This window comes from Pocillopora verrucosa, chromosome 2, assembly GCF_036669915.1.
Source record: "Pocillopora verrucosa isolate sample1 chromosome 2, ASM3666991v2, whole genome shotgun sequence".
Classification (NCBI taxonomy): Eukaryota; Metazoa; Cnidaria; class Anthozoa; order Scleractinia; family Pocilloporidae; genus Pocillopora; species Pocillopora verrucosa.
The window spans coordinates 8,446,050-8,458,312 of record NC_089313.1 but is presented as its reverse complement, the minus strand read 5'-3'; the positions used below and the strand labels follow the sequence as shown (position 1 = coordinate 8,458,312).

Genomic DNA, 12,263 nt, shown 5'->3' with positions numbered 1-12,263 from the left:
TTTGTTCTTTTCCTACCATGTATGATGGTTAAATCAGTCATGGATTAGGAAAAGTGAAATTTGACACTTTAAAGCTACTATTTAGCATGACTTCTTTCTCTCTGTTGCTAGGCTTGCTCGGAATGTTTTTTTTTTTGGCAACAGAATCGAATGAAGTTGTGTAGTGTCGGTTTCTTTGAAGATGACTACATTTTGAATTCCTCTTAATGAAGCAATGCGAGAAGTGAATATTAATCTTGCTTAAAAAAAGTGTGTAAACACTAAAATTATCCTCGTTAATATCATTAGCTTGCATTGATCGTTTTAGGCGTCAATACAAGTTGAACTGAAATGTATCGGTCGATCTCAGGAGTTGCTTCATATTTGTTGTCACAAAAACAGTGTATCGGCGATAGGAGTCTTGCTAAGCCTTATCAACTGTTTCCGTGTTGGACATTTGCCTAACATAGCGATATTCTCTTACGAACATCCGAAAAGAAAATCCTAAACGTGTTTCTAAAATCCCTGCCCTACCGTATGATTACGGAAAAAGGCCACAGACTTTACAAGTTTTAACACGCAGTGAATCACTTTTATCATGGGTCAGCGAGCGGTCCTGCGTACTTATGGCGTTTTCTCAGCAGGATTTCGTTTCCCATCAAAAACACTGAACTTTGCGAAAATACCAGTTAAGTGCATAATGGAGTTGTTCTCATTTTCATATTTTTTTCTACATGCTGTATATGTATTTTGGCGTGTTATAGCAGCTGTCGGTATATTTATCATTCTCGTTGCCCAAAGGCTGAGATACGAAAATCCAGTATTTAAATAAGATTATTGTTTCCATGTGATAATCAGGGTTGTATTGTCTTCATGTATTTTTTTCCTTTTTTTTTTTGTTTCGATTTTCGTAGGCCAAAAAGGTTGGATTTTTAGTTTCCTAGACGAAGGAAATAGTAAAACAGATTGCTCTTAATAAAACGTATTTTCTGTCAGTAATTTATATTTCGTTTAGGTTTGCAAGTGGTTTCCATCAACATCAGAAACTAACAAGCGTTATAGATTTTTCCGATTATTTTTGATTCTGAATTGACCAGTGTTTTTTCTAGTCAGTTAACGAAGTTTAATAGCGATCGATTTGCAAGTAGAGGAGGATGTGGACAAAGCAAAGTTATCTGTTGGGTCTAGAGATACAGAGTTTTAATCAGCACTACCGATTGCGATCTGTTTACTCGAATATTTCTACACCATTAAACTTTAATGACTAAAACTGAATTTACAGCTAGAAAGTTTGTTCCCTATTGAAGTGGGGTATCTTAGCCACAGGATATTTACCTTGCAAAGTAATCTCGATTAAAAAAAATGTCTCAAAAATTAGCTAAAAAACGTACAACTAAAATAATTGGAAACCAAAAACTCCACCTGGCGCTGTTTTTCTGGAAGTAATTTGTGCCTGTTTGCGGAGGTGTTTTTGTGCCAATTGTTTACCAAAAGAAATAGTCTGGGAAAAATTTACCGCTCTGTCAAATTATAATCTTCACTCTACGTCGGTGATGTTTATGTTTTAAAAAGCAATTTTTAACTATAGTGCAAAGGTACATACTGCGATGATCGAAAAAGTTAAGCAATTTCGCGTTATTATGTAGTTCATAATTTTTTTACGCCGCCCACTCACACTCTAAAAATCCATTATTTCTCCATATTAGCACTGTACCTACGAAGCAGAAGGTTTGCCTTACCTCGACTGAGAAAAAAAAAAGGCTCCCTGAAATGTCATCAGTTTCATCTCACTTCGTTGTTTGAAAAAGACCGTGAATAAATACGTGATGTTGTTGAAAATACGCTGGTATGTATTTCAAAGTGTTTTCCGTTCTGACACCAAACAAGGGAAAAGTGAAAGGGAAATGCTATTTCCCAGGAATCCTGTTCTTTCGCAGCTGCAAGAGTCGCATAGATGGGAAAGATCCCACCTCTTATGTCGCTTTGAGAAAGTACAAACATAACTTGTAATCGAGAACAAAAAATTTGCATGATAATGCTTTATCAAGACCAAGTAGTGCTCGTGTACGAAACAATACACCTTTTGGGGTTCAAGTAATATTCTGGTGTCCTTTCACTTCTTCGCCTTTTATGCATGGTTTTTGTGTTTCGCAAAAGTGTTCCAAATTGAATTGCGGTTACATCTGAAGGGAATCGTGGTGTACTTAATGACGTGCCATTGTATGGCTGTTTTGACTTTCGACCAAAGTGTTCTAGCTTTAATATCTAAAAACATTTTTGAATCTTTATTCTTAGTTTTTTTTTTTAATTTACTTTATCTTGAAACTTTTCTCTGATGGAATCAAGTCTTATGTTGTCTTCTCGATCAAAACATCGGATTAAAAAAAAAAAACGGTCTGGGTGGGCAATGCTGCAATATTTCTCCAGTTTTTATTTGAATTGATTATCAGACCTACTGTGATTGCTTGAGTTCTGTTGTTAAAAGATTGAGTGTTGTTGAAATTCTGACGCATGGAACAATACTCATGTTAATGTGACTTTGCGTGGGAGTGAGACACGTCAGTCAATGTTAGTGGAAGCGTGCGCATTACCAATAAATTCTGTGAATCTGGGTAACAACCTTAAAACTGCTATCACCAAACACTTTAGTCGGGTGAGCTATTCCAAACAAGATGCCAAGACGAATGAATTCTTCTTGAAGTCGCGTGAAGTGTTATTACCATTCTTCTCTTCGCGCGCGTTCGTTATGGCGGGGAGGATCAGTTTTGATTTACAACGGAAACTCTTGGCGCCGGGAAATTTCAGTTTCGATGAGTAAAAGACCAGCGGGAAAATAGGATCTGTCGAACCGGTCTCTGGCTGTGATATCAAGCCGGATAAACAAGGGTTTTCCTTAATAAGTGCTCTCTAAAGAAAATGTCAAAGAGCGGTAGTAATATAACATGGAGAGACCAGCTTGTTGGATCCATCGTGGTGATCTTGTTTGCCTTTACTCTCGTCTTAAATTTTCTAGCCCTTCATTATACCTATGTCAAAGTTCGCAAGCCCTCGCTGAAGAAAATCCCGCATCTTTTCGTTGGCGCGCTGTCATTAGCAGGACTGGGCATCGCCTGTTTTCAATATGTTCCATTCATAACGTCGCGTTTTAATGGCGAGTGGTCGCGCGAAGATGGCGTTTGTCACTTCGTCGCGTTTGGTGTTCTGTTTTTCGGGACGCTAACAATCTCTTTGGTAGTGATGATGAGTTTGGAGCGATTAGGTGCGATAGTCTTCCCTTTCTACTACAAGGAGAGCGTCACATTTCAAAGATGCGTAGTCCTGTTGGCCATCCTGGTCGTGTACTCCTTTATCCTTGCCATTCTTCCGCTAGCGCTCAATAAAGTCGAGCTCAACGTGTCTACTGGCGTTTGCAGTTACGCCGTCGAGTCGCACAACGTGGATACGGGCATCGTTGTGTATGTAATGTCCATACATTACGTCTTGTCTGTGATAGTTATGGTTCTTTCTAACATTACCGTTGTATACACCCTACACGTTCTAGAAAGAAATTCACTTTCGGATGTCTATGATCAAGACAACAAAACCGAGAAAGGAACTCGCGTTAAAGGCTCTGGTACCTCCGCCTGTGTTAGCTTCGCCAAAATGGTTACGCTTATGGCAGTGTGTTACTCAATTTGTTGGACCACAATATTGGTAAGTACTACACATGTTTTAATGATCAGTTTTTAGGCGCACATCTCCGCTCGCCGGCGAATTTAACTTTAATTTCAGTGAGTCTCTCCGGCAAGCAGATCATTGAAATTTGTGGTCTTTTGGGGACCTTAACGATGTTTATTTGCTTATGCTATCACAGATTCCGTCTCGTCAATGTTATTGTAACTTTTTCCCGCGCGATCAAGCCACGGTAGATTGTTTCACCAAGGAATTGCTTCATTAACTTGGTGTAAACGCAAATTGTTTTAGTCTTTTTTTCTCGCTTCTAAATTCAAGCTGCTTCGCTCCAAGTGGCCGGAAATCTAAATCTGGAATCAGGAAAAAATAAGCCATTTTCGCTCTGAATTTCGCTGGATCGCTTTGTGTTCACTGCTTGCTTACGCGATGATATGTAGAATTATACTTATTTTAGAGCGTTGGAAGAGAAATGAGTGAACATCCAAGCATCTATTAAAGAAATTGAGGTATTTCTTTAAGTATGGTTATCTTTACAAGAAAAGAAACAAAAAGCGCTATAATACTGAAAATTGTGTTGGCACATTTAAAAAACACATCTGAAATTGTCGCGAAGATTACAGATCAAGCCGTACGCGGTAGTTTTCGAAAGAGACGCAACTTTCGATTTATTTATTTTTTTTATCGCAGTTTTATAAACAACTTACAGCGCATCGAACCAAGAGCGTGCCAGTCTGTTTTAGTTTTTACTCGTGTTTTATTTCATTAATTCTTTCGTAGACCTCTGAGGTGAGTGGTAATTAAATCGAGAATTTTGAGATCAGTGAAAATTGTTTCCTCATTTTTTTTATTTTGAGGCAATCGCAAAGGTTTCCGCGACCAGATGTCTGCGAAATGCGCTGAAATAAAATACATTACACGATGTTCACAAAGCATCGAGAAGCCTGTTAAACAAAAGCGAGTGAACTTGAATGAATGAAATTGTTTCCTTGAAGCCAATCCGCAAGGTACTGAGATAAAACAACAAAGTGTATAATGATTTCCGCGCGGACTCGCCTATCTTGAATGAAGTAATCGTCTTGAAATGCTTCGAGCGTAACTGAGTAATGGGCTATGGAAGCTTCATCATTAAAATTTCCGAATAGCGGCGTCCTTCGATCTCTTGATACAGAAATGCCGGAATTGTTTTTATCTCAGGCCTCCCGCAGAAATTCATGTTCAACTTAAATTACTTACAGTGAAACACAAAGTAAATAGAACGACGGCCCGGAGAAGAAGGAAAGCAAAAATACAAATAGATAAAAAAAAATAAAAATAAAAATAAAATAAAAACAAGCGAAGAATTGTTGTGCGGCTTGTCAAATTACTTAGATTCCTATCGTCAAGACGAAATAAGGATTTTGTTGACGGGGTTATCTCAGGGAAGAAATCTGTTAGACAAAGTTGAATTATTAAATTGATTAGGTCTTTTTTTTCTTTGCGTTTTTTTTTTTCATCGCTTGTTTCTTTGGATCGATGTTGTACTTGATATGAAGACTACAGTGACAGCAAGAACCCACAAATGAAGAGAGTCAATTTGTCCATAGTATTACCCTGTAATGAACCGAATCAACTTAATAGCAAAGTCTTTTTACCTTATCCAAATGTTATTTTAATGTCGAATCCCTTAAGATGCCGCTTACTTTGGTCTTGTAAATTGCTATCCCCTACAGACAGTCATTCACAAAAGTACCAACTCATTTCGCTATTCATTGCAAAATATTTACGAAGTTTCTAATAATGCGAAAAATTCATCGAAAATTACTAAAACACTAATATAATTTAATTTTTTTAGTGCCTGAAAAATGTTTTGAAAGGTGTGAATTTGCATCTGATCTGAATTTTTATTGAAATAGGTTTTGAATGAATTGAAATAAAAAAGCAACTTTTTCAGTTCGTAGTTTCTAAGAATGCATTGCGTTTATTCTGTACTTTGTTGAAAAAGGATTCTTTTCAAAACCTGCTTCCGAGGTCGGTTTTAATCTTTGTGAAATAAGGTTTTAAAATATAGCGGTTATACTCACCGAGTAATTGCAAGTCGTTCGTAAAAGCTAATGAATATTTGATAGTTTTGCTTTAGTTCCCGCAATCTGCTTTGAATAATGGATCAGTGGGTGATACATGCCTCACTCAACCATTCAAACTATGCCGAATAGCTTTCTTTCTCTCCCTTAGTCACTCAAAAGTTTTGATTTTGTTTTCCATATAGGTTGTTTTTTAAATAATTAATTAAAATTAATTGTCTGTGGTCTGGAATAACAGGATGGTTTTTAAGTTTGGTGAATGCGGCGGGAGTAAATGTAAAGTGTGATCATCACTTACTCTTTAATATCTGCAAGAGCATGGAAAATATAATTGGTTTTTCATTTTCCCCTTTTCAAGGGGAAAACGTGCTTGGTAACTCTAGCGAGGCAATATCCCAATTTTTCGCGATCTCGTCTTTTTTATTAGTCATTTCCGCCGAATTCTCCTTAGCATAATTGTTGTCCATAGGAAAAGGCCGGTAAAACGAGGCCTATCGAATACTTTTACCATTTTTTTGGGCTTAAATTATGTGACGATATGTTTTGGAAAGAATCTCAAGCCTCTTCATGCTCATTTTAAGTGCCATCTGCCCCATACATCTTGGTGTGGTATTTGAAAAGGGAAAGGGGAGTTTGTATGTTTTGCCGGCTGCCACCCATAAACACTTATTGACTGAAAGGGAAATTACATTCGAAAGAATACCATGAATTTACAGGAGAGTTTGTTGTTGCTAGTCGAAAAATGCGCTTGACAGAATTTTAATTAACGGCGATATAAATTAAGTAAAGCTTGGAAAAGGTGTGGGAAAACATTCAGAACTTTCTTTACTTGAAATTTTTTTTTTTTTTTTACTTTAACAGCAACTCTACGTAGGAAATGTCATAAGAGATTTAGGTTTCCGCCTAATTAGATCCGCCTAATGTCATACTCTTTGTTAAAGAGTAACAATGAAATGACTAGTTGTAGTTCTGTAAAGTAAACTAGTGTCTAATTGCATTCTACGCAAGTCGGTCAAATCTCCGTGACGAAGGAGTGCGATGCGTTCATTTTGGTAATGTTATCAAGTGGAGGGATGTTATATTAGATTGCCATCAGTCGCTCTTAAATACGATGACGTGAAATGAAAGTTGTTAATCTCAGTCACGGTTAAAAGGTTAAAAGCAATTTGCCACATTTGCGCCTTCACCAAACTATTTCAGTGACTGAGTGCTTCCCTTTGAGTAAAGAAAAATTTTAGAGAAGTATACCATGAGCGTGGGAAAGGCTATAGCCAAAAGGCGTCGAACCGACAGCCCTTTGTCTGGTGTTCGGATGTTCTATCTTGTCGCCTTTCCGTTCGCTATCAGAAAAAGCTTGGCAATTTTCTCATTATCAGCGCTCAGCTGAAATAAAGAAATAAAACACGACTGACTTCCTTTGCGTCGCGGAACACGCTTCTGAATACTTCCTATCCGGAAAATAGGTTTAGGGATTGCCTTGAAACTAACATGGGTCCCCGGTGGATCTTTCCTACAAAGGTCGAATGCCAGCTTTGTCAGCTCGCGCTGGTGTCTTTAGTACATTCAGTTATTAGTTTCCACGATTAAATCAGTATTGCCACCATTAGATCCAATTTATTTTTTCAGTACAGAAGGAAGAACTGCTCACAGTCAAAGCTTTTTTTCCAAAGTCTTTTCACACGAGTTTTGTCTAAAAATTTTTTATTTAAAATCACAAACCTTCAAAAACACTAAGGGTGGGTATTCAAGGGCAACTGAAAATGCAGCCTCGCGCTTTTCATTACAGAGGCCCTGCATGAGCTTATTTCTCCCTCTTCAAGCTAAATACATCCCTTTGGATTACTTATGTTTGGGGTTTAAAGTTACATGGAGTAACGCCGATGTAGTTGGCGCTGTAAAAACCTACAAATGCGCAAGGCTTTGAGATGCCCTTGTAAAAGTTTAGCCTTTGACTATTCCTCGTCAATCTTGTCAGACCTACGATGTGAAAAGAAGTCACTTTCTATCACTTTCCCATCTTAAGATTACGTTTCCCGTTGTTCTGAAGTCACTCCAGATCAACACTCTCTTTGACGCCAGGATGTATGCTATATCATAAAGACAAGGACTATGTACCTTCTTATCATTGTTTCCCTGGTGTATATTTTTGTTTAATTCCCTAAGGAGAACAGATTTAAGGAATTAGTATTGATTTCCCTTTGCCACTTTTAGCGGGTGGCATGCAATGTTTCTTCATGCCAAAACGAGCACCTTCCATCGGTCATTTCAAACTGATGACATTGTAAAAAATAAGAAAAACGCTGTCACTATCAGTGATAATATTGTTGTTAACTTCTTATTTCTTTTTATCCATTTATTTTTTCTTAATTTTTCACGTTTTCTGTTATGTCTCATCTACCAGGGAAGACATTGGTGTTTATAAAAGAAAGAAGGTTCTATAGAATATATGTTATTTGTCGCCTTAAAAAATAGAAAAAAAAAAATGAGGATTATGATTTATTTTGGGTTACTTTTTCGGAATATGGTGCATACCATGGAATTTTACTCCGCTGAGTTAATTTTGGGGTTCATTGCTTCCAATGGGTCTTACTTTCAGATTTTCATGGAAGGAACTGTGAATAAGTTCCAGAGATATCACGTCATTCACTATTGATCGTTGCTTTCCAGATGCGTATTATAATTTTGTACGCTTACAACTGGCATAACATCTATTTTGATCAAGTGGTTCTCGTCCTGACCACACTGGATCCTTTAATAAATCACTGTGTCTGCTTGTGGACCATGAGGAAATACCGCGATGGCTATGCTTCGTCGCTGGGCAAGGTGTTCTCCTGTTTAAAGCCCTCAGAGGAAGGCATGTTCCGCTCAGCTATCACTCGAATCAGCTCTATATCAAGGCGCTCATTCAGTCGATCATCTTCATCTGCTCGTTCATCATCTATGCGAACTTCAAGAAGAAAATCTTGTAAGTTTGGATTAATCTTGATTGTAAACCTTGAAATTTTTTAAGTTTAAGATATTTGTGCCTTTTGTTGTTGTTATAGAAGGGATTGGGTTGTTGGAGGGTAACTCTGAATAAAGAATTAATTTTCATGCTTTACATAATATTTTCTAACTTCTCAATACAATAATCGAACCATGGAAGTCTTTATACTGTTAAAATAAAAAAGCCGGAACAAACAGTAAACGATCAAATGAGATTACGAAGCCAAAGAAGGAGAGAAAGCGTGAAAACCGGCAACGAAAAAGGTGGAGAAGATTTTAATTGCTCTTAGATGAAAAGCGGGAAGTACCAACCGGAATATCTAGTTGTTACAATTTCCTGTTACCCTGGCGTTTGGCTCGATGCGTGGGTAAAAATCTTACCACGGAACAAAGTTAAAGAAGGAAATTCATTCAGGGATGACTGAGGGTGAAAAATATGACGTTATAAATAGGCAATCGATGAATGATTGTGAATTTATTAGTCAGGTTGTTTCTGTTTAGTTGGAAGATGAAATTTCTCCCAGAAAATAGTCCTTATGATCGCATCAAGTTCAGCAGGCTTTCATTATAAAACGGGAGTGAGGAGATTTCAGACTTTAATTTTTATGCTCTTGCTGTTGATTTATTTTGCACTCTGCGACAACAAAAGCACTTTGCACAAACTGCTATAAAATTCAACCCCTGACAGTTTAATGTGATCTCTCGTATCCCACGCCAACGTCTGTATATATTTTCATCTTTAATTTTCCGGCCATTGGCGATATCCTGTACAAATATAGTTATGTCACATTCAGAATGAGGATTACGCCCCAATCTTATAGTTCCAAAATCTCTAGTTTAACGACGTGCGAGAATTCCCAAAGTTAAAAATGTTTCGCGTGATGTGCATTACAAGCCAAAAATTATCTTCCACAAGAGAATATTAACGACACGCCTCCACATTGCGTGTTAAAAGATATCGATTTGCGAGGTGACGTCCGTTTTATGACCTTTTGATGCATTCTTCGCTCTATAAATATATTTAACTGATTGCTGTAAGAAGAGAGCAGGTCATAACCTGGTGTGAATTATGCTTCCTCGTATGAAACGATCCCCCTGAGAAAAGTTGACCTTTTTCGTCTTATGATCCCCTACAGCTATAACAAGACTTTCAGTTTCTGGCAGATACCACCATGCTTCACTCTCAGAGAGAAGATGTTAGCTTCATGAAATATATGTTGCATAATCTGTAATCTCGCTCTAAACGTAACAATAGTGTTTTGTGTAGGAGGAGGGAAATTTTCTCTGCTATAATTTTTCCTTGTATAATTTTTTCGCGTGCTTTTGTTATCATGTTTTTCTTAAGCACTTATAGTGATTACAATATTCACCTGTCGACCTCAATCGTGCTCGATCGACGAGGTTGTAGCGTGTTGAGTGTGATTTATTACCATACCATTGACGAGGTACGAGGAAGGCACATCTAAGTTTTTTTCCGACTTTTTTTCCAGACATTATCGTTTACATCGATATCCCTTAACAATCAGTCAGAGAAACATGATTAAATTCTGTTTGTGTTATGCTTCTAAGGTTTGTAGCACCAGAAAACGTTACAAGCAAGACGATATTCAGTTAGAAAAGCTCGCTGTATAACCGAATTAATATTCAAGTCAGATTCAGAAATAAACTATTCGCCAATTCAGTGCAAAATAACCCTTTCGAAAGCCATTTTCAGTTTTCTTCAATCCCAAAACTCTCCCGCAACACAGAAATAATGCTCGTAAAGAAGAGAAGAGATAAAAATTAAGACCGCAGGAGTTAAAGGAATTTATCGATAAACTGAATGAGATAGGTCCCGGCATTGACAAAGCTATACTAATAATGATGCTTGGGTTGGAGAACTTTCGAAAAGGTGTACGATGATAATGACTTCAATGTTTACATTAGTAACACAAAGAATAGCGTGGGACATGGATGGCCATGGATAGAGAGAATGAGCGTGAGCGGCAATTGACGAAATTAAAGCGATTTTGTTTTTGAAAAGGCAACCCGTGATGCGACTCACTCAAGATTTATAACTGAAAGAATATCGTAGGTCACTGCGCCTGTTAATTTTGGTTTTATTCATCATCTAACAAGACAACTCTTATTTTTCTTCGTAGCTGCCGCACATACGTATAAACAAGTAACTCAAAATAACCCGGATGTTCCAGCACTTGTAGAGGCTCAAGTCGGTGGTGAAATTCAGTCCGATCCTAAGGAACTTGTGGAACAAGGACATTCAGACGACCCTTAACGAAGGGCCCATCATACTAGAGGTAAAAAAAAATGATGTGGCCTTCATGAAAAATGAATGGATTGCTTCTCACCCCTCCCCCCTTGAGAATGGCGCGTTCTTTCGGAGAGAGAATCGTGATGAGACGTGTCAGAAATGTGTGAGGATTCATTTCCAAGCTATGTGACTTTGATAATCTCAGTATCATGATAGTTGTTTTGTATTTCTCAAATGGAATGTAGTTAAATTCCGTTATAGGCCGTGGCACCCTTGGCCTCTTGCATGCTTGCTTTGTAAAGATCTCATTCTGAAGTGTGAGTGCAAGATCTATCGAAGCCTCTCTTTTGTTTGTTTTTCAGCTACAAGAATTATGTAGATCACTTTCGCAGATTACTTACCTTTTTCACTATGAACTTCACACGCTTTGGATTGCGAACATTTGAACAACTCAGCGTTCGTTCTGGGGGACGGAAGAGCAGAAATGGTTCTTGGAAGTGGAAACAGTGGAAACAGTGACAATGACGGAATTAAGGGCAATCGATTAAGTGTTAAAAATGAACATTCTTAACTTATTATATTACGTGATTCGCCGCCCTAGACCCACTGCAAAGTAAGCCTTATGTTCACGTGACCATAATAAAACTTTTTCCCTTTTTGGCAGTTTTTACCGCAATGGAATCGCGTAACATTTCTTAAAGAATTCAAAACTAAGAATACTGATAGGGTCATATCTTTTAGCCGTGTACTAAATCCTTCATCGACCAGCTTTTCAGCCAAGAGGGCTGGGCATCGACCACGAACTAAGTCATCCATGATGCAGCCATCTTAGCCTCACACGTGGTCAAGAACCTTTATATTATTAACCAGCACGGCTTTTTGCCACTCTTTTAAGTCAAGCGAAAGCTAGGGCCGAAATCATTCTGTTCTCTCGGTGGCGTAAATTTTCTAAAATTCTCTGAAAATGGTTGTCGCGTAAATCCGTAAGAAATCTTACTTCTATGCCATCGCAACCCTAAACTATAATAAACCTCCAAAACTCACAGCGAAAGAGAAAGCACAAAAACCAAGTGACAGGGGGGTTGTTAGTTTATTTATTTACTCGTTGATTCCTTCATTTAGCCGCTAGCTTCTTACAATCGGCTTAGACCGAATAATCGACAGTCAGCTCCCACTTGCAATCGTAAATAACGCTAAAAAAATCCTCGTACTGTGAACCTCAAGGTACCAAAGCACGTGATTCCATTTTTAGAGCACCTTTCGACTGAGTTTCGTGAAAAAAAAAAACCCAAAGTTATCAGGAAGACCAATCAGAA

The 12,263-nt window shown here is 37.9% G+C and overlaps 1 protein-coding gene across 1 annotated transcript; it reads left to right on the top strand.

Moving 5' to 3' along the window:
* Nucleotides 1-2,585: 2,585 nt before the first annotated feature.
* On the top strand, nucleotides 2,586-12,046 carry LOC131771301 (allatostatin-A receptor-like). Its single transcript, XM_059087077.2, has 4 exons — nucleotides 2,586-3,672; nucleotides 8,379-8,676; nucleotides 10,838-10,993; nucleotides 11,310-12,046. Exons 1-3 carry the CDS (start codon nucleotides 2,896-2,898, stop codon nucleotides 10,969-10,971), a joined length of 1,209 nt encoding a protein of 402 aa, XP_058943060.1. The 5' UTR covers nucleotides 2,586-2,895; the 3' UTR covers nucleotides 10,972-10,993; nucleotides 11,310-12,046.
* The last annotated feature ends 217 nt before the right edge of the window (nucleotides 12,047-12,263 follow it).

Bases quoted from the DNA above. Each gene is read 5' to 3' on its own strand.
- LOC131771301 (XM_059087077.2), top strand. From the start codon at position 2,896: ATGTCAAAGAGCGGTAGTAATATAACATGGAGAGACCAGCTTGTTGGA. The intron at 3,673-8,378 runs GTAAGTACTACA...GTTGCTTTCCAG, and splicing joins TTTGTTGGACCACAATATTG to ATGCGTATTATAATTTTGTA. The intron at 8,677-10,837 runs GTAAGTTTGGAT...TTTTCTTCGTAG, and splicing joins AACTTCAAGAAGAAAATCTT to CTGCCGCACATACGTATAAA.